The sequence below is a fragment of the Carettochelys insculpta genome, chromosome 4 (assembly GCF_033958435.1).
Source record: "Carettochelys insculpta isolate YL-2023 chromosome 4, ASM3395843v1, whole genome shotgun sequence".
NCBI classification, from domain to species: Eukaryota; Metazoa; Chordata; order Testudines; family Carettochelyidae; genus Carettochelys; species Carettochelys insculpta.
The window spans coordinates 47,499,063-47,517,916 of record NC_134140.1 but is presented as its reverse complement, the minus strand read 5'-3'; the positions used below and the strand labels follow the sequence as shown (position 1 = coordinate 47,517,916).

At 39.6% G+C, this 18,854-nt stretch overlaps 1 protein-coding gene across 1 annotated transcript in view; it reads left to right on the top strand.

Annotated features, from left to right (window-relative positions):
• Positions 1-18,854, top strand: part of GABRA4 (gamma-aminobutyric acid type A receptor subunit alpha4) — a 66,384-nt gene that overhangs the window by 12,330 nt on the left and 35,200 nt on the right. Inside the window, exons 3-8 of the mRNA XM_074991801.1 lie at positions 196-263; positions 2,617-2,837; positions 2,933-3,015; positions 4,871-5,014; positions 8,965-9,117; positions 17,632-17,891. Coding sequence (XP_074847902.1) covers positions 196-263; positions 2,617-2,837; positions 2,933-3,015; positions 4,871-5,014; positions 8,965-9,117; positions 17,632-17,891 — 929 coding nt within the window. The remainder of the gene's footprint in view (positions 1-195; positions 264-2,616; positions 2,838-2,932; positions 3,016-4,870; positions 5,015-8,964; positions 9,118-17,631; positions 17,892-18,854) is intronic.

Sequence of the window (18,854 nt, the reverse complement as noted above, 5' to 3'; positions counted from 1 at the left end):
CTCTGGTTAACACTGTGACCCTGGGAAACCACTGTAGGCTTGGTTCTGAGAATAAGCTGTCTGTGTATCATGATGTGATTAGTCCACAGAACTTTTTGGAGGTACAACTGCATAAAATGTGGTATACATGCTGATATCCTCTTTAAGACATATTAACTTGCAAAATTTCTTGCTCACTTCCCTTTTATATGTTAGGTCCTGTTACTGAGGTCAAAACAGATATATATGTCACCAGTTTTGGACCTGTTTCCGATGTAGAAATGGTATGTATTTCTGGAATTTAAAATTCCATTTTTTTTTTTTGGGCTGAGAAACCATTAACTGCAGTAAGGAATGGATGATTTTGTACTGTACTGTCAATCATGCAAAGTAGGAAAGATTACCAGCAGCTTAATTTGTAGGCTATGATTAGACTGAGCAGGCCTGATTCTGATCTCACTCAGGCTGTTTTTTTTTCTTTTTTTCTTTTTAAAGACTGGTGTAAGGAATTGACATCAATTTATAACAGACTTATACTGATATCAGAGTCCGCTCAGGTCCAGTAGGGTATCTGAAAGCACTATGTAGAGAGCAGATGATTTGTCTCAGGTCACAGAAATACTTTTCCCCTCTGTATCTTGTCTTTCTCTGCCTCTCCAATTTATTAGTATATATTACTAATGAGTAAATAAGACACTTGTTCCCCCAAATATTAGTTGACATTTTCACTTTAAATGAATTAATCATCCATCCTCATGCCCCTGCTGGTCTTGCTTTCTGTCAGCATGCAAGTAAAAGTCTTTCCAAAAATATTTGCAGAAAGATAATGTCAAAGTGACCTGCATGAATAGTCCCTGAAGACACATGTTAAATGCAAATACATTTGTGACTGTGAGAGGCGTCCACGCTCATGCAAGGCCTGATCCAGAATAAGTCCCATTGACGTCTCTGCAAGTCCCTGCCCTTAAGAAAGGGAAAGATCCAACTGTCATGTGATTTTTTTTTTTTTTTTAATTTAATTTTATTTTTTTTTAATGTGGTTAAGCACCTTAACTCAAATTATGCAGATACACTGTGCTTCAGTGTGAAGTTTAGACAAGATGTTCTTTAAGGGCCAGACTCTGATTAAACTTGGGGCTTCTGAATAGCTGTATTTGTGCTATTCGGCCTGAATTAGGATATCGGAGTTTAGCTCCAAGTAAATCTGATTTAATGAATACATTTTGAGATAATTAACTGTCACCATAGAATAAAGACTATTTGTCAACTAAATTATTAATTTGGAATTATTAGCTCAGCTCCTTTTAATTATACAGCACTCTGGGGGTGTTGGCGCTTTACAGGAAACTAGAATGGGCAAATACCTGCCTTAAGGTGCTGATGATTTAAGGCACTATTCTGTAACCATTACTCACACTGAGTGCTTTTTACAGAAGCAAACTGTCTTATTGTGCTCAGTGACATAACACAGGCATTATGCAGAACTGCATAGCCATAATCAGAATGAGACATTCTGTAGCAAGCGGTGAGAATGAACACAAAGGGAAAGGGAAAAAAAACAAAAACAAAGGCAGTGAAAGACCATGAGATGTTTATTGTTACATACTCCTTCTATACTCAAAACAAGTTTCCGAAGCCAAGGTATCTCTATCGTTCAATAAAATTGGGAGCCCAGTCCTACAAATCCTTGCTCAGCTGAACAGGTGTTAGTCACTGCAATGCAGTTTCAGTGGTTGTGAAGAGGCCTAGTAATTGATCACCCATGTGAGGAAGTGTTTGCAGGATCAAGCCACTAAGGAAGAGGGTTTATATGTCATACGCTTCTTGGAAAATTGCCAGAAAAAAATTAGATCACATTTTAAAAATGTTTCAGCAGAGAACTGCAGCTACATGAGTTAGATGAGTTAACAGCACGGGGCTCTTTCCCAATATTATGCATGTGCAAGTGCTTTGGTATCCCAAGGTAAAAAGTACTATGTGAACATTCCTTCATTTATAACTGTTACTACCTATTTATGGCCCTAATCATGCAAATATTTATGTACATGCTTTATTTTAAAGCATGGGAGTAGTTCCGTGGAAGGCACTGGGAGTACTTGAGCACTCAAGTTAAAACAAATGTTTTGCTGGACAAGGGTTTATTGTATACACTTTTTGTACAGGTGACAGAAGAACAATTAATCTTTTTTTCTGTCAACCACCTGCTTTTATTCGTTGTAATTAGATGTATATTTTCTTATGGTTTTGGTGAACTTGGGAGAAATAAGAAATGATGTGCCCTCATAAAAATCCACAGATGTATATCTCTCTACAGTGCATTGAAACTTGTTATCACATTAGTCATTTTGTTTCCAGTTATATGCTAGAGTACAAGCTTAATTGTCTGCTTCCTGCAATTTTATTAGATTATAGTAATTACTCTTGAATGATTAAAAATGTATTGCAATGTATTTATATGACTAATGTGGGAAAATAAGGTATTAAGAACTGCACAATTCACTTTAATTGGTGGAAACATATTTTTTAGGTGACTTAACAATATTTACTTCAGCACTCTTTTGTTTGATCCTGAGGGATTTTTACAGGAATCATACACATAAAAGTGTAACATGTTTGCTTTTCTGCAATTTACCATAGGAATACACAATGGATGTCTTCTTTCGTCAGACATGGGTGGACAAAAGATTAAAATATGATGGTCCCATTGAAATTTTAAGACTTAATAATATGATGGTTTCAAAAGTGTGGACACCTGACACTTTTTTCAGGAATGGGAAAAAGTCTGTCTCACATAATATGACAGCCCCAAATAAACTCTTTAGAATAATGAGAAATGGCACCATCTTATACACAATGAGGTATGCAGTTATTTATGTCTTCTTTCAATTACTGTAAAGAAGTTATACTGCCTAGATAAAATCAAACCAAATCATATTCATTTTTTTCATTACAGGCTTACCATAAGTGCAGAATGTCCCATGAGATTAGTGGATTTTCCAATGGATGGTCATGCTTGTCCCCTCAAATTTGGGAGTTGTAAGTTACAATTATGAATTTCTTGTAGCTATGGGTATAAAATAAGTTGTTGTTTTTTTTCCTTTAAATTGTATCAACTGAGGTTTTCAAATATTAGGCTTGAGCCACAAGACTTGATTATGAAAGTCAATGGGCTTTTTCTGTGAGTTTGGTTTACGTAGGGATGGCTGAATCAAGTCTGTAGTGCTGTTAAAGCAGGACTCTGAGAAAGTACCACAGATGCTGATAGTTAAAGTAAACCTCACCTCTTGGACTACAAGGATATTTCAGGGCCTGATCTAACATTCTCTGAAGTCTGTGGAAAGATTCTCATGGACTCCAACAGGCTTTGGCTCAGACTCTCAGTGTCGGATAGAAAGAGGAGAGCTTCAGCAATCAAGAGATCTTACAGAGATCTGCTAATTTTAAAACATCCTCCAGTGGTAATTGATTGGGTCAGGTTCTCTGTTGCCTCCATCTTGTGTATGGCACAAGAGAGGGGAAGAGCCAGTCATAGCTCCCTGTTCCCTGATGTATGCTCAGAGCAGTTTTGAACAGTCTGGGGACCAGCTGCAGCATGTTATAATCTCTCTGTCCTCCTGCCCCATTGAACCCCTGGCGCATCCCTGTGCTAAAATCTGATATTGTGGACAGTGTGACCGAAGGGAGTCTTGTTGCAGCCTACATGCCCTATTGTTCTGTCTGCGACTGGTGTAAATCCAGCTTACCCCAATGGAAAATCAAGCATAAGAACTGGTTGTTCTGAAATTCCTCATTTTCCCAGATAGATGGCAGCTGGCGTAAGAGGAGGCTATGATGATAGCAGAGATTCTCCCTATACTGGGAGAATTCTCCAGGGGGATCACTGGCCAGTTTAAATAAGTGCAGTGAAAATTGCACTTCATTCAGTGAAATGATAGAGGACCTACTCCTTTCACATGTAAAAGGAGGACTGGATTTGGCTTTCACAGGAACTTTGGCTATGTAGGGACTGCATGGTAGGCATTAACTGTTTACATCCTATCTGAATATTTCTTGAGGGATGGTGTACATTTTTTTTACAGGCCTTCAGATTTTGACAAACACTTTGCAAACTTCTGAGCTTGGCATAAGTGTTCCCTTAAAATAAATGTCTCCAACCTCTCAGCTATATCCACTTGGGGTGTGTCTACATTGAATTGTAAACCTGGGCTCAGGGTTAGGTTTGACCCAAAAATCCCTCTACTCTCCACACACAGATCTTAGACTTGGGTCAGTAAGCACTCAGGAACAGCATCCTAGGACCCAAAAGGCAAGGGGTGAGTCCAGGTCTGAGCTCCTCTGGCTATATCTGCATAGTCCGTAGAAGTTGGTCTGTAAGGGGGTTGCAGGGGTGGCTTCGGAGTGGGATCCACAATGTCAAGTGTTACACTACTTTTTAGAGTAAGAACCTTGCTAGTTCACACTTGCACACCCAGGCTGGAAGCCTTGCTTCTGCAGACTGTGTAGATGTACTGATTGAGACACGGTTCTGGCCCTATTTTGCAGTTTAGCCACAGATCAAGTATCAGTCGTAAGGTGGAAGTTCTGTGCATTAGTGCAGCTGTGAGACTCATATCCAGCAGTTGTAAATCCATATTTAAAAAGCATGGGGATTCCTCAGGGGTGTGCTTGGAAACACTGAATCCACAAACATAGGTCTCTCAGAGCAGTGTAGATATACCTTTGGTGTACATCATTAGTTAAACTTTCCATGGCTAGATCTGTGCCCTTTCCAAACATTTTCAATTGTTGAACCCCAAATTAAGGGTCTGATCCTGACAGTGTCCTGCATGTAGATGTTCCATTGATCTTTATGGTGGTTCCAGTCTTCATGTTAACAATATGTTCTCTTCAGATGCTTACCCCAAGAGTGAAATGATTTACACCTGGACAAAAGGACCTGAGCAATCTGTGGAGGTTCCTGAAGAGTCTTCCAGTTTAGTTCAGTATGACCTGCTGGGGCATACAGTATCCACTGAAACTATTAAATCAATTACAGGTAAAAATCTCATCTGTGTAATCAGTTTCAGATACAGAATTAACAATGTAATTTTGTCCTAGCCTTTTTCTATAAAATATTCCCAGTTCAACTGTCCTATTATGCATATACACATCTAAATCTGCTCAGGGCTTTTATTTCCATATTAACACTTGCAGATTCACTAGAAGGGAGTTGAGTTCAAAGTCCCTTCAGGAAGCAAGTCAGCATGAGATCATTAGTCAAAAGGCTAGATGAAAGCATGTAGTTATTGCTTAAAATACCTGTATAAACAGGAGTCATGTCACTAAGGCTATTAGAGGCCTCGAAGTCCAGTAAAAGTAGTAAAAGTACTTTCTTGGTGTCCCATCTGTGTTTATATGGGAAAATAATTTTGTATTTTCCGTCAGTGCAAACAATTCAGAATAGGAATACAACATGTAGAATATGTTCAAGTAATAGATTAGAACTATATTCAGGTTCATACTATGTTAATTGCAGACAAACTTGTTTGTTTGCTACTGAAATTTCCATGACAAGTGACAACAAGCTGGCCCCAATAAGTGAAATTTCAATGCTTAGCTATCGTTGATTTGTTACAAAATTACATGACTGAATCCTTGATGTTTGTTGTAAAATAAAATGCTGTGGCAAGATAAAGATAAAATTAAACAACCAACTGAGGAAATACATTTGACAGACTCCTCTAATATTGTTTTATCTTCAGATAAATAGATTTTCTTAATCGGCATCTTGGATATTGGAGATATTATCACATAACACAAAGTAGAACAACAAGAAGTCCTATGGCACCTTATAGACTAACAGATATTTTGGAGCATAAGTTTTTGTGGGCAAAGACCCACTTCATCAGATGCATGAGTGTGTGTGTGTTGGGGGGGGGAGGAGAGTTCAGAGGAATGTTTATAGAGAGGGGTCCCAGTAAAAGGGAGGGCCAGAGCTGACACGGTCCGTTCAGTCAGGGTGGAAATGGCCCATTATCAGCAGTATGCATCAAGAGAGGAGAAAAAACAAGTTGGATCAGTCCGGGGGGATGTGGCCCACTGTCAGATTCTAATGTGGAGATGTGAACTTCCATAGCAGAGAAACTGCTTTTGTAAGGGGCTAACCATTCCCAGTCTGGCTATGTCTACACAAGCCCAAAACTTCAAAATGGCCATGGAAATGGCCATTTCAAAGTTTACTAATGACGCGCTGAAATACATATTCAGCGCCTCATTAGAATGCCAGCAGCTGTGGTACTTCAAAATTGACACGGCTCGCCGCCGCACGGCTCCTTTTCGAAAGGATCCCGGCAACTTCTAAATCCCCTTATTCCTAACAGCAGATAGGAATAAGGGGATTTAGAAGTTGCTGAGATCCTTTCGAAAAGGAGCCCTGTCTGGTCGAGCCGTGTGGCGGCAAGCCGTGTCAATTTTGAAGTGCCACAGCTGCTGGCATTGTAATGAGGCGCTGAATATGTATTTCAGCGCTTCATTAGTAAACTTTGAAATGGCCATTTCCATGGCCATTTTGAAGTTTCGGGCTTGTGTAGACGTAGCCTCTCTGTAATCCTTGGTTGATGGAGTCAAATTTGTACAAGAAGTGCAGCTCAGATTTCTCTCTCCACTTTATTTTTGAATTTTGTTGTGTAGGACTGCAACTTTTAAATCTGTTACTGAGTGTCCAGGGAGATTGGAGTGTTCTCCTACAGGTTTATGTATGTTACCATTCCTGATGTAAGACAAAGTAGATCATTTCCCTTTCATGCCCCAAAGAGACCTTTTGCAATCTAAGCTTGCTGTGTTATATAGTCTTCTGAATACTAGCTCAAAGATGCATGGAGTAAAATCCTGTTCCCACTGAAGTTAATGGGAGTTTTGTCATTGACTTCAGGGGGGCCAGGTTTTCACCTATGATGAAGACTGGACCATGTCTATATTTAGGCCATTTTTGTTGCTTTCCCAGTAATCAAACTTTTGTTCTCAGCTGAGGCATTTGTAGGAGCCAGTTGTGATCTCATAGTTAGTAGTGTTGTATCTAGCAGATGGCTCTGAATTTTCATGACTCTGTACAGTGTATATCTGTATGAATGTTCACTAGTGGAGGAACTTTACCACTTCTTAATGGAAATCCCATTGGCTGGGGTTTTTTTAGGGGAATTTCAATTCAATGGATTGAGAAGATAAGGGGGTAAATTATAGTTCTATACTGAGGAGAAAGTGGCAGAGAAGCCTTCCCTGAACTCCTCTGCGTTGGCATAAGAAAGCCTTGAGACCTAATCTTGCACTTTTTTTTCCTTTTCTTTTGTGAGTAGTCATGACACACTGAGAGAGCCTTGTAGATATCCAATGAGTACAAGTTCATCCCCTCTGGGGAGTCTTGCCACAAACTGGACTCTCTGCTTTTCTTGGTTGGATTCATCTAGATTGTGGTTTCCATTCCTTGCTGTAGATTCCAAGGCCAAAAAGGCCCATCGTGTCATAAAGGAAGTCAAAAGAAATGACCACACAGGTTACAGAATTGCTGCTAAGTGGGGTCTTAAGGCAGAGGAATGCATGCATTACCATATTGGATCAGAATAGTCCATCTAGTGCAGTGTCTTGCTTCTGAAGCATCTGGCACTGACCAGAGGTAGAAAAAGTACCCAAAAAGTTATTTGAGTAAAAGTGCAGCTGCTGTAACCTCTAGATACTTGAGTACAATCAAGGTGTGATGTGTGCGCGTGCTTTTATGAAGTAGGTTTCCAGAGGGACACCGTTGACTTGGACTTATGTACATTCCCCATCCCCGCTACCCTCAAGCTGCTGCATTTTTACTAAAGTAACTTTCTGGGTACTCTTCCCATCTCTGGTACTGACCAATGTCAAAAAGAGGTGCAAGAAATCTCAAAGAGCAACTTTGAATAATCAGGCCATGGTGGAAAATTTTTTTTTTTCTAACTCTTATCAGTCAGCAGTTTGTGCTCTGGAGGATACAAGTTTATTGTGTATGTATAAATACAATTATCCTGTTGAATATAATTCTGAATGTTTGGAGGCATAGTTTACTTTTTTTTTTTTGCCTATGTATTTTGTTTCGTACACTACTGTCCTAGTGATATAGGTAAAACGGTGTCATTGTAGACACAAAGCTAAAATAAAGACTGCTTTACTGCTAATTATATACATTTCTGAGACTGGCTTAAATTGTTATTGTAAATCTTTCTCGCCAGTCAATTTGTCCTCCAAATCCTGTAGTTCTGAAGCATACCAGGTTCGCTGAAGGCAGTCCTGATCCAAAAGGAAAGAATCCCATTAATTTCAGTGGCAGTTTGAAGACCCACCATTTGCATTTCATTCTGAATATTTTATACATCTTATAATATCCACTGATGTAGTGATTGTCAGATTAAATTGACTGATGTAGGCAAAGAACTTAAAGGCTTTATATATGTACAGAGTATTTATGCACTGTTTAATTATGACATCAGTGCAAGAATGAAAACACCTTGTGAAACTATTACAAATTTCCATATAAACTAATATGAATTCTAAGGTTAAACCTAGATATTATGGCATGGTGTCTATGTAAAGTGAAATGGCCCATTCCAAATACCACAGCTGCATAGATGATAAACAGATACTTTATATGCCTTGAGAGCGTGTATTTTTCTGAGGTGCCACAAGAGCTCTTAAATAGCACTTAAACTACAAAAGGCAATCTAACATCACCTATTAATTTACAGTATCTTGTGTTATGTCTTCAGAACGACATTGTAAGGACATACTACTTTCCATTTTGTTTGCTATCCTGCTTCCTGTCCTCCTTGTTTCCTAAGCAACAGATCTTTTAGTGCTTGTGTTGCTAAGCTCCGAAGATAATATTTTCATATCTAATTCTGGCTGGCTGTCAGAAACATGGTTATTCTGAAACAGAAAAATTGCATGTGCATTCAGAAGCATACTCGCCTTTTTGCTTTGTTTTTTTAGGTGAATATGTTGTTATGACCGTTTACTTCCACCTCAGACGGAAAATGGGTTATTTTATGATTCAGACATATATCCCATGCATTATGACTGTGATCCTCTCGCAAGTGTCATTTTGGATAAATAAGGAATCAGTGCCCGCTAGAACCGTGTTTGGTAATTATCTCTTTCCTTTTTTAACTGTTTCCTCATCTAATGATTTTTACTAGAATAATTCTAATTTTGGGAGAGAAGATGCATCTTTAAAGCAGTGCTGGAAACATGGAAAAAATAAAGTTCAAAGGCAGATGTGGCTTTGTTTACTATCTGTCTAATTATTTAGGAATATGCTTTGTGGATCACTGGACCATGTAGGCAAAAAATCTGACATCCATCATAGTTTTGCCTGAATAAGGAGTCCAGGTATGGGTCCTGTACTTGCAATGAAACTGTTCTCTTATTTTTTTCCCCCGTTGCCTTTATGAATATGAACTGAAAAATCAATTAGGCAAATAACCACAAAACATTAAAGTGGAATAAAACATTAAAATACAAATTAAGAGATGCCACAGTGAACACTGCAAATGAAACAATAAAATGTGTAGAAAACAAAACCAAATTGACTCTTAACAAAGAAATGGCAAAACCAGGTGTGGTTAAAGCCAGGGCTTCTTTTAGTGCCAGCACTTGCTGGTACTAAGTACCAGCACCTCAGCAGCCCCAGCATAGGATTGGTGGGGGAGCAGGGGCAGGGAGCCAGCTGAATGCTGGGGGTGTGCGTGTGCGTGTGTGTGTGTTTAAAAAAAAAAAAAAGGCACTAGTTAAAGCAATCCTGTGCAGTGACTCTAATCTTGCTTTAAAAACACAATACCTTTATAATCAGCTGGAAACCATTCAGCCAAAAATGTATGTATCAGTTTAAAAGAATTATATTAGAAGTTCATACTTCAGTCACAGCTCAACCAACATGCAAATAAAGACTGTCTAGTGTTACAGAAAGACTTTGGTTAAGGTTCTCATTAGCTTTTGGGTTTTTTCATAACACCCATATCAGGCATAACATTAGAAGGGGCAGGAATACAAGAGGTGAGCCAAGTCATGTACATTGGCAGTAACTTGTAAGGTAATGGGGATGTCCAGATGCAATAGCCTGGGGATAGTTTGCCCAGCTGGACTTTATTGGTTGGGGTGCTACCCAGCCCAGAAACCAACAGCACTGTTTGGATAGATGTGTCCCTTAGCTACAGATCTAGGGCAGATATGGTATTTTGTATGCAAATGGCAAAATTTTTTGTATCCAGGTCAAAACAACCATTAGCACAAGTGAGAACCGTAAAAAATGCACTAAGTCATGGAGATAAGATTGAAAGAAAAAACTACCAGTAAAACGTGATTTCAGCAGCTTCCTGTTTATGACAAACAAATCATATAGAAGGTTTCTTTGATGCATTATTTAAGAAATGAACCTTTAATAGTGGCTTTGTGTATTTAGCATCAAAACAAAACAGGTTATTTTTTGACACAGCTGTTTTAAATGTTCATTATATAGAAGCCCGCTATAATGCTGAACACCATGGCACTAACAAAACTTTAATAGGCAACGGACTCCCATTCTGCAGCGACCAATACAGCATTTATATATGCCCAATATGCAACATCTCTGAGATCACAGCTGGCTCAGCCACAGACTCCTCTGGATCCCACCCGGGCAGCTGTGACTTACAAGAGTGTTCACCCACCAGCACACAAGAACTTTGTGTGCCCTCTATACTCTCTTTTTGAACCCCATATAAGGCATTCCAGAAGTGCTTCAGGTTCTGTGTCATTTTGTGCTGGAGAAATGTGTCCATCCTTATGTTGCCAGTCAGTTCTGAAGGGGGAAGGGATGTCAGACTGAACTCTCCATGTCATGGTCTGAAATAAGGGTTCAGTAACTTGCACAGTTGGTGTGTTACAACAGTCTTCTGCAAGCTGGGAAAGGCCTTGTTCTGGGCCACACTGCAACAGAAAAATCTATATCACATGCTACAATTGCCAAGTTAGTTGTTGGGACAGAAAGGATTACTGGAAGCTCCTACTGATTTTTCCTTTCTTAACTGTGCAGGAAGGATATCCCCTGTAAAGCCAAACTCAGCAAAGTTTCTCAGTTTGGTTTCGGTGTCTCTTTTTTATTCCCCCCCCCCCAGCCCCCAGTCCCAAGCTTCCATAGTTTGTGTGCCAGACTGCTGGTTGAATTATACCCAGTCAGCATGTGTGTGCTGCTGACAACTTTCTGTACAGCTATTGGCCAAGTTCAGTTGCTGCCAGGGGGCCTGGTACAAACCTGGCTTATCTGTTATACCAGTAGGAAACCAAAAGTTTTGAACTGTTTCCTTGGGAATAAAATGTATACAGAGAACTACAACATGAGTGTCGAAGGTCATATCCATTACCCAAGGACACATATTCCTGTAAAGCATGTGCAATATGAAATGGAAGCCAAGTACAGTAAAAGCTTTATCTGGCATACAATGGGAAAGGGGGTTACTGGTTACTCAAGATTTTTCAGCAAACTCAAAGTTTTAAAAATGAAATAACCTTACTTAACACTCCACCTTTTAGCACCATTACTATATACAGTACTGTAATTCACAGCTTCTCTGCTGCCTCAGGGCCACCAAACAAAAGCAACTTCCACAAACACTGGAAAACAATGCCAGCTATGAGAATTTTTCTGGTTAACTGAAGTGGGAGTGGCACTGCCATCTATGGCAGATGTTGGGTAGCCAAGTTTTCTGGATGTTAAAAAGTGCTGGGCAGCAAAGCTTTTACTGTAGCTGCTTCTTCATGTAACTCCTTTTCAAGCACTTATGTGAGCAGTGAGGCGACCCTTGAATCTACCTGAAGTAACCATTTTCTGAGCTGGAATTGGTGAAATTTCTGCCATATTACACCATGAGTCTGACAGCTTTTTACCAGGTGTACTGTATTCTTGGGATTTCCAGTGAATGTACTTCACTGCTCAAGGATGGGTGTCCTAGAACCATGGACTGTGACTTCATTTCTTTGAGGCTTTTTTTTTTGGTACATTCTCAAAAGCTTTATTTGACTTTGATCAACGCATAGTCTTTTGCAGTTTTCATAACTCTGTACAGGCCATTGTACTATTCAGCAAGTTCTACAAAGTGAGTTGCAGTTCCCTGTCTGTGTCTAACAACTGTATTTAAGCTGTGGGCAAGCTGGTTACACTCATTTTCTTTTACAAATTCAGGCACTATGCAGTTTAAGGGTAAGCTCAGAAAGTGACTCAGCATGTGAAACTGTGGCAGATTCGTGTGTGAAAGCTTCCTTCAGATCAGTGTTTCATTTGTGCAACTCCTACAAAATGGCTAAACAACTCCCTGTCTGCTCTGATAGCTCAAATCTAGAAAATTAGGAGTAATAAGGCAGCAGCTTTTTTAGTGATGCAAATGTCTTGATGCTGAGCTTATGCAGTGATTCAAGGAATCCACGGGTACTTGAATTTTGACTTTTACAAACTGTTTCAGTGCTTTGATTCCTGTATCATTCTCAGTAACAAGCTGGGTAACAGTAGCTGCAGCTGCTACCGGGCCCCTTCCACTATTTTAAGTCCGTATTCAGATCCACTAATATGACTTCTCAAGTGGTCCTTCTGAAACATGCACATCTGCTTTATCAAGCATTACTTTCATGGAAGCTGTGATAGCTGAGTGCTTATGAAAAATGGTGAATTATTTAGACAAAGCTCTTTGCCTCAAAATGACCGTCTCCCTCCCCATAGCTTTTACTTCACTCTTACAACACAAAAGAGCAGAAAAGTTGGACTTTAAAGGCTAACAAAATGATTTTTTTGGTGATGAGCTTTCATGGGACAGACCCAGTTCGTCAGATCAATTTCATTTCTAATACAGACTGACATTTATAAGGACAGAGGACCAAAAAGAAGAAGCAATAAAAACTGACAAATCAAATACCTAGGACTGAAGGAGGGGGAGGATGTTAAAGGCACGTTCTCATGCACTTCCAGCAACATTATGTGTGCCGACAAGGCCCTGCTGCTATGTACATTGGACAGACTGGGCAAAACCTTTGCCTAAGAATAAATGGACACAGAGCAGACATGAAGAAACTCAGTACACATAAGCTGGTCAGTGAACACTTCTATGGAGTAGGCCATTCTGTTAAAGACTTCAAAATTTGTGTCCTGGAGCAAAAAGAATTGAAAAACAGATTAGAGTGAGAAATTTAGGAGCTGGAATTGATATTCAAAGTTGACAGCTAGTAAGAACAGACACATCAATTATCTCACACATTACAAGGACTGTGTCCCTTCCTTGGATGCTTGTAATTACCTCAGGCAGGACAATTAACACCCTTCCCCCTCCTTCAGTCCTATATATTTGATTTGTCAGTTTTTATTGCAATTTGTTTTTCAGTCCTCTGTCCTTATAAATGTCAGTCTGTATTGGAATATATCATTGTTAGCCTTTAAAGTGCTGCATTTCTGCTCCTTTGTGGGTGGTTTTTTGAGTACAGATGAACACATCTGTCTCTGTTCGTATTCACTCTCACAGTTTACTCTTTGACCACCAGCTCTGGCTAAATTTAGTTGTAGACTGAGCCATAGTCTGATTTCCCCTGCCCATGAATTTTTGGAGATATAATCTGGCAGATACCCAGTGAGCATAGTTGGTGTGACCAAAGACAAAACAGTGGCACCATCTCCACAACTGCCAGAAGGTGCAGATTCCTGTAGCTTTCACATTCTGCTCTAATGAAACCCTGTGGTATGTGAACTGTTTTGATGTAATCACTCCAGAATGCAATGGTGAGGAAGATGGTGTTCCAGAACTGCAGTATCTATGCAATCCATCATACGCATTAAACAAGAGTCATTATTTTGACAGTTTGTGAAGGCATTTTGACAGGACTTTATTAATAAAAACTGAGAACACCGAGTTACCACTGCATAATGCCACGTCTCCCTAAAATTTTACTTGGGGCAGAGTTAATCCCTTCATTCAAATGCATTAAACCCTTTTCTGGGGTGGGGGATGCTATGAATTTCAAACTTAGGGCCCCCAGATTAAAAATATTTTATGAATTGGCAAGATAGTAGCTGCTTGGCCATCTTAAACAATATTTGGAAGTATCTGAAAATCTACAACTTAAAGACACAACTATGAATTGTCAACTGATGAAATGCTATTTCATTCTTAAGGTATAGATGTGAGAACCCAGTGCTTTATTTGTGCTGGTACTTGGTGGTACTGAGTACTGGCACCTTGGCAACTGAGTCATGGGGTTGGCTGGGGGTGGAAGGCCAGGAGCGGGCTGAGTACTGGCTCCTCTTTTTTAGTTATTTATTTACAAAAAAGGCACTGTGAAAACCAGAAATCTAGAGGTCCAAATGTTTCAGAGAAAATACTAAGTATGAAACTGAATGAACTAAATTTATAAAAATGCAAAGATTCCTTGGAGTTTATCAGCTCATTCCAAAATTATCCAGAAAAGAAGATGGTAATAATTTGACATGCATTAAGACTAATCCAAACTATCTGCCAGGGCAGGTATGTATTGGGCTGTTGGAGGAACATGTTCTTGGCCTAAGCAACCTCTAGCTCCTTGATGACAATATTCATGTTCACAGTACTGCAGTTGGCTACATTTTATCACTTTAAAATAAAGCAGTACTTTTTTGGTTTAGAACTGCAGTCTAAGTGTTTCCTAAATATGTGCTCAATTTTATTTTCAAATAGAGGAATGAGTGATGGCAGACAGCTGAAGCTACCAGAAGGTTAAGAACCATTGGGAAAGGCATAGACAGAAAATATTATAATTCCGCTATATAAATCCATGATATGCCCACAGTTGCACTACCACTTGCAGTTTGGTTCTTTTTCAATCGTGAATCATGTAGGAAAGTGACTAAAGAAGTGTTTATTTATCCCTGTACACCACACACAAGCTAGAGGTCATCCAGTGCCATTACGAGTCAGCAGGCTTAAACATAAGGAAGTGCTTCTTACACAATGCACAGTGAACCTATGGAACTCATTGCTAAGGATCCATTAAGTGGTGTCTTCTTGAGGAGGCAGCCCACTGCATGTTTAAGGCAGGTCAGCACTTTCTTCTGCTAACCAACATTTTAATAATGCCGTTGAAAAAGACACACAGGCTAAACCATGGAGCCTTGGGAAAAGGTCATAGTCTTTAAAAACAATTTCCATACAGCTGTCTTTCTTCAGCCTAAGAAAATCTCATCATCCACATCAGTGTCTCCCAGGACCTTTTGGAGTCATACTTCTATAAACTCGGAATAAATTGGATGCATTTTCTGGGATTTGATTTGGGATTAACTTTCTTCCCTTTCCAGGAAGATGCTCCTCTTCTTCTTACTCTCATGCCACAGGGCATCCTTCCAGGGCCCTTACTCAACTTGCATTGGTGGCCTCCTTGTTCTTTGCTGGAGACCAGCAGTGCCAAGTGGGACATGGGGGCAAGAAGGTGGGGGGACTGGTAGGGGTGGGGCCAAAAGCAGAAGGGAAGGGCAGTCAGCTCTGGGTCCCCTCCACTAGATGTGGAGCAGCAGCACAGTGCTCCACAGCATTTCAAAGTAGCCTGGGAACTTGGATGCTACTGCTGCTACTTAGGCTGGGCCTAGGGCTAATTTCCTCCTTTGCCACCTCTGCCAGAGACCTAGTATAGTTTTAGTGAGAGAGAGTATTTATGTATCTGATTCCCATACTGCTAGTGCTACAGATTTACTTCCCAAAACAAATGGGGCCAGCCAATGTGAGCTTAGGAATTTCCACATGTTGAGATCAATGTTGCCTCTAATCTTTTCTGTCCATGTGTGGGATAAATTTTTAGGTGCTCTAACATACCTGAATGTGCACCACCAATAGAAACCCAAAACCTAACTATGGGCACTCTACTAATCAACTGGGTGGCACTGGATTTCTCCTGAGTGCCACATGAGGGCACAGCTTACAGGACTCACTGAATGAGATTATTCTCAATGTATGAATCCCACATTGATCCAAAATAAGTACAATTTTTTTCATAAATAGATTGCAAAGTAAAGAAAACTGCATTTGTAATTGTTGTTTCTTTTATGTTATCCTGTTTAATTTTAACAAGCATATTCATAGTACAATAAGTATGTTGTGTGTGGAAAGAAGATGGAATTTTTTTAAGGCAGAAACAGTTCTTAGGATAGTTTGCATAACATAAGAAAGCAAGCATACGCCTTTGCTTTATACTGTATGTGTTTGCATTTCATCCATTGCAATGAAGTAGCTTTTGAGTTGAGCTGAGACTTTCATGTATGTAGATTTTAAATGAAATTGTTCTTTCAGATCTTGATATCTGAGTTTCATCTCCATACATCTAGCAGAAAAGATTGAGAGTGTTTTGTTAAATAAAGTTTCAAACACAACAATATCCCAGTTTTACTCAGCACATATATTAAAATCTTAGTGGTGCTATTTCTACCTATATTATAAATAGGATAGGGGAAAACACAAACTTGAGATGCTGAATATAATTTAACATTTTTCTTTTTTAGCCTGAGTACTGTAATGTGTATTACAATATAAAGCATTTAAAAGGGAGTATTTAGCAAATAGTAACGCAAGCATGACATTCTATAACACATCATTCCTTGTATAAAAATACCTGTAGAAAAAATTGCTCCATGAAGCTACAAAGGTTTTATAGCTGTGAGGTACAGGTTACCTACCTAATGAACATGTCTCTTCATGTGACTATGCGTTCCCTCTAAGGAGCTGTAATACTTCTAGGTATTTATACAGTTTATATATAGAATTCGTGGTGGTGAATGGTAGTATGTTGTTGCCAGGGTTCAATGCATTACTGGTCAGTGGCAAAGCCCTTGTATTAAGTATGCAATGCATAAATCCTCATACAAGATAATTGTCTTCCTGCTTCTTTCAGATTAATTATTTTTCTGCATAATGAAGCACCATCATATTTACATGTAAAGGGGACCATTAGGATCCAGTTGTTTTTGCCCCTAATTTCCTCTTAGATGTTCCATTTTGAGCAGACTCATCAATGTGAATGATCACACTTTGAACACAAATCAAGAAGCCCCAGCCCATCAAGGACATAACTTCAGTCCTTATTCAGGCAAATCTTCCATTGGCTTCAATGGGAATTTGGAAGCTTGGGTTCCTCTACAGCCACTGACATTGCTTGCTCGCAAGGCAAGGTGCTCTCTTTTCATGAGGGATTGAGAAATCCTCCCATCTGTGCCTTTTGCTAGTATGAGAGTGCTAGTCTGAATTTAGGACCTGAATTGCCATCCCCTTATGGCACTGGAATTGTTACCATTGAACTGCAAAGCCAAGCACAGGATAGCAATGCTGTCTCACAATTGTTGCCTGTTTTTCGTTCAGTCTCTAAGAATCACCAATGCTATTTTAAAATTGTACATAATGTTCTTTTTCCTAATTATTCCTGGCAAGATGATTTAAGTGTCATGTTCGGTTAAGTGATTATATACTGGGATCTGCAATTTAATTGCATTTTTGTTGCTGATGTTCTTACATTTTGCATTTACATAAGGAAAACTGCTGGATAGGTTTGAATTTTTTTCTTCTTTATTCCCATTTTGATCTACATGAGTTGAGCAATTTAATTTTGCTTTGTTTCTTTGCTTTGAAGGAATAACAACCGTTTTGACAATGACAACATTGAGCATCAGTGCAAGGCATTCATTGCCAAAAGTATCCTATGCCACGGCCATGGATTGGTTCATAGCTGTCTGCTTTGCCTTTGTGTTCTCTGCTCTCATTGAGTTTGCTGCTGTCAACTATTTTACTAACGTTCAGATGGAAAGAGCCAAAAGGAAGACCGTGAAATCTCTCCTTGAATTTCCAGTCATGCCAATGCAGCGGGAACAATGCACAGAAGAGACAATCACGGTATATTTTTTAATTTATCTGGTATTTGCTTTGCTGTCTTCAGGACGATATACAACTGGTTATGGGTCCAGGGTGTGAAAAATATCTGCTATATAGGGTACTGTAAGAGAATATGCTAAGACACAAAATTTGGTGCCATTGAGGGCTTTTTTATGAAGTTGTTGTGAATGGGCTCAGGGCTTGATTTTGTTATATTGATTGTTGTGATTTAACAAGCGGTACGTTATCATTAGAGGGTTAAATCTTAGTGACATAGAAGTAGGGTGATCATTCATCCTGTTTTGGCCAGGACAACCCAATATCTCAGGCACCAAGAAGGTGTCTTGATTTATTTTAACGAAAGGGCTAATTGCCCCGTATTCAGGCCCCCTACTGAGCTGCCCTTCCCCGCTCCCCACATCAGTGCAGGTGCAGCTGTTGGCCAGAGAGCATTTGGAGCTCTTGGCCACATGTAAAGGCCAGAGAGGGAGCCAGCGGGGGCTCTGACATAGCTGGTATGTTGGGGTGCAGCTGTTGCCCGGTTCCCAGCTCCCTGCAGCTTGAGGAAGCTGGGAGGCACACCAATGAAGCTGCCACCTCCTTCCTAGCTCCCTGCGACTCAGGGAAGCCAGGAGCCACACTGGTGCAGTTGCTGCCCTGTTCCTGGCTCCCCTTGTCTTTGGGCCACAAAGTTTGAGAGTCACTTGGTAGAGTGTTTCTGGAGTTGAGAATGTGTTTACTAAGATTTTTTGAAGAACAGGAGAAAAAGTGGCATAAATAAATTGGAAAGGCTATTCCAAGTATAAGTAGAATTTTAAGTACTTTCTAAAAGACAATATGTAATTCCTCCATCAACCACTCTTGGCACTTTCCATAAATTAAATATGCACCACCAGATATAAGACATTGATCAATTATTTCCTCTCTATTGCTGTTCAAAAATTTCACTTCCCTCCAACACCTGTTGAAAATGCATTGCTTCTG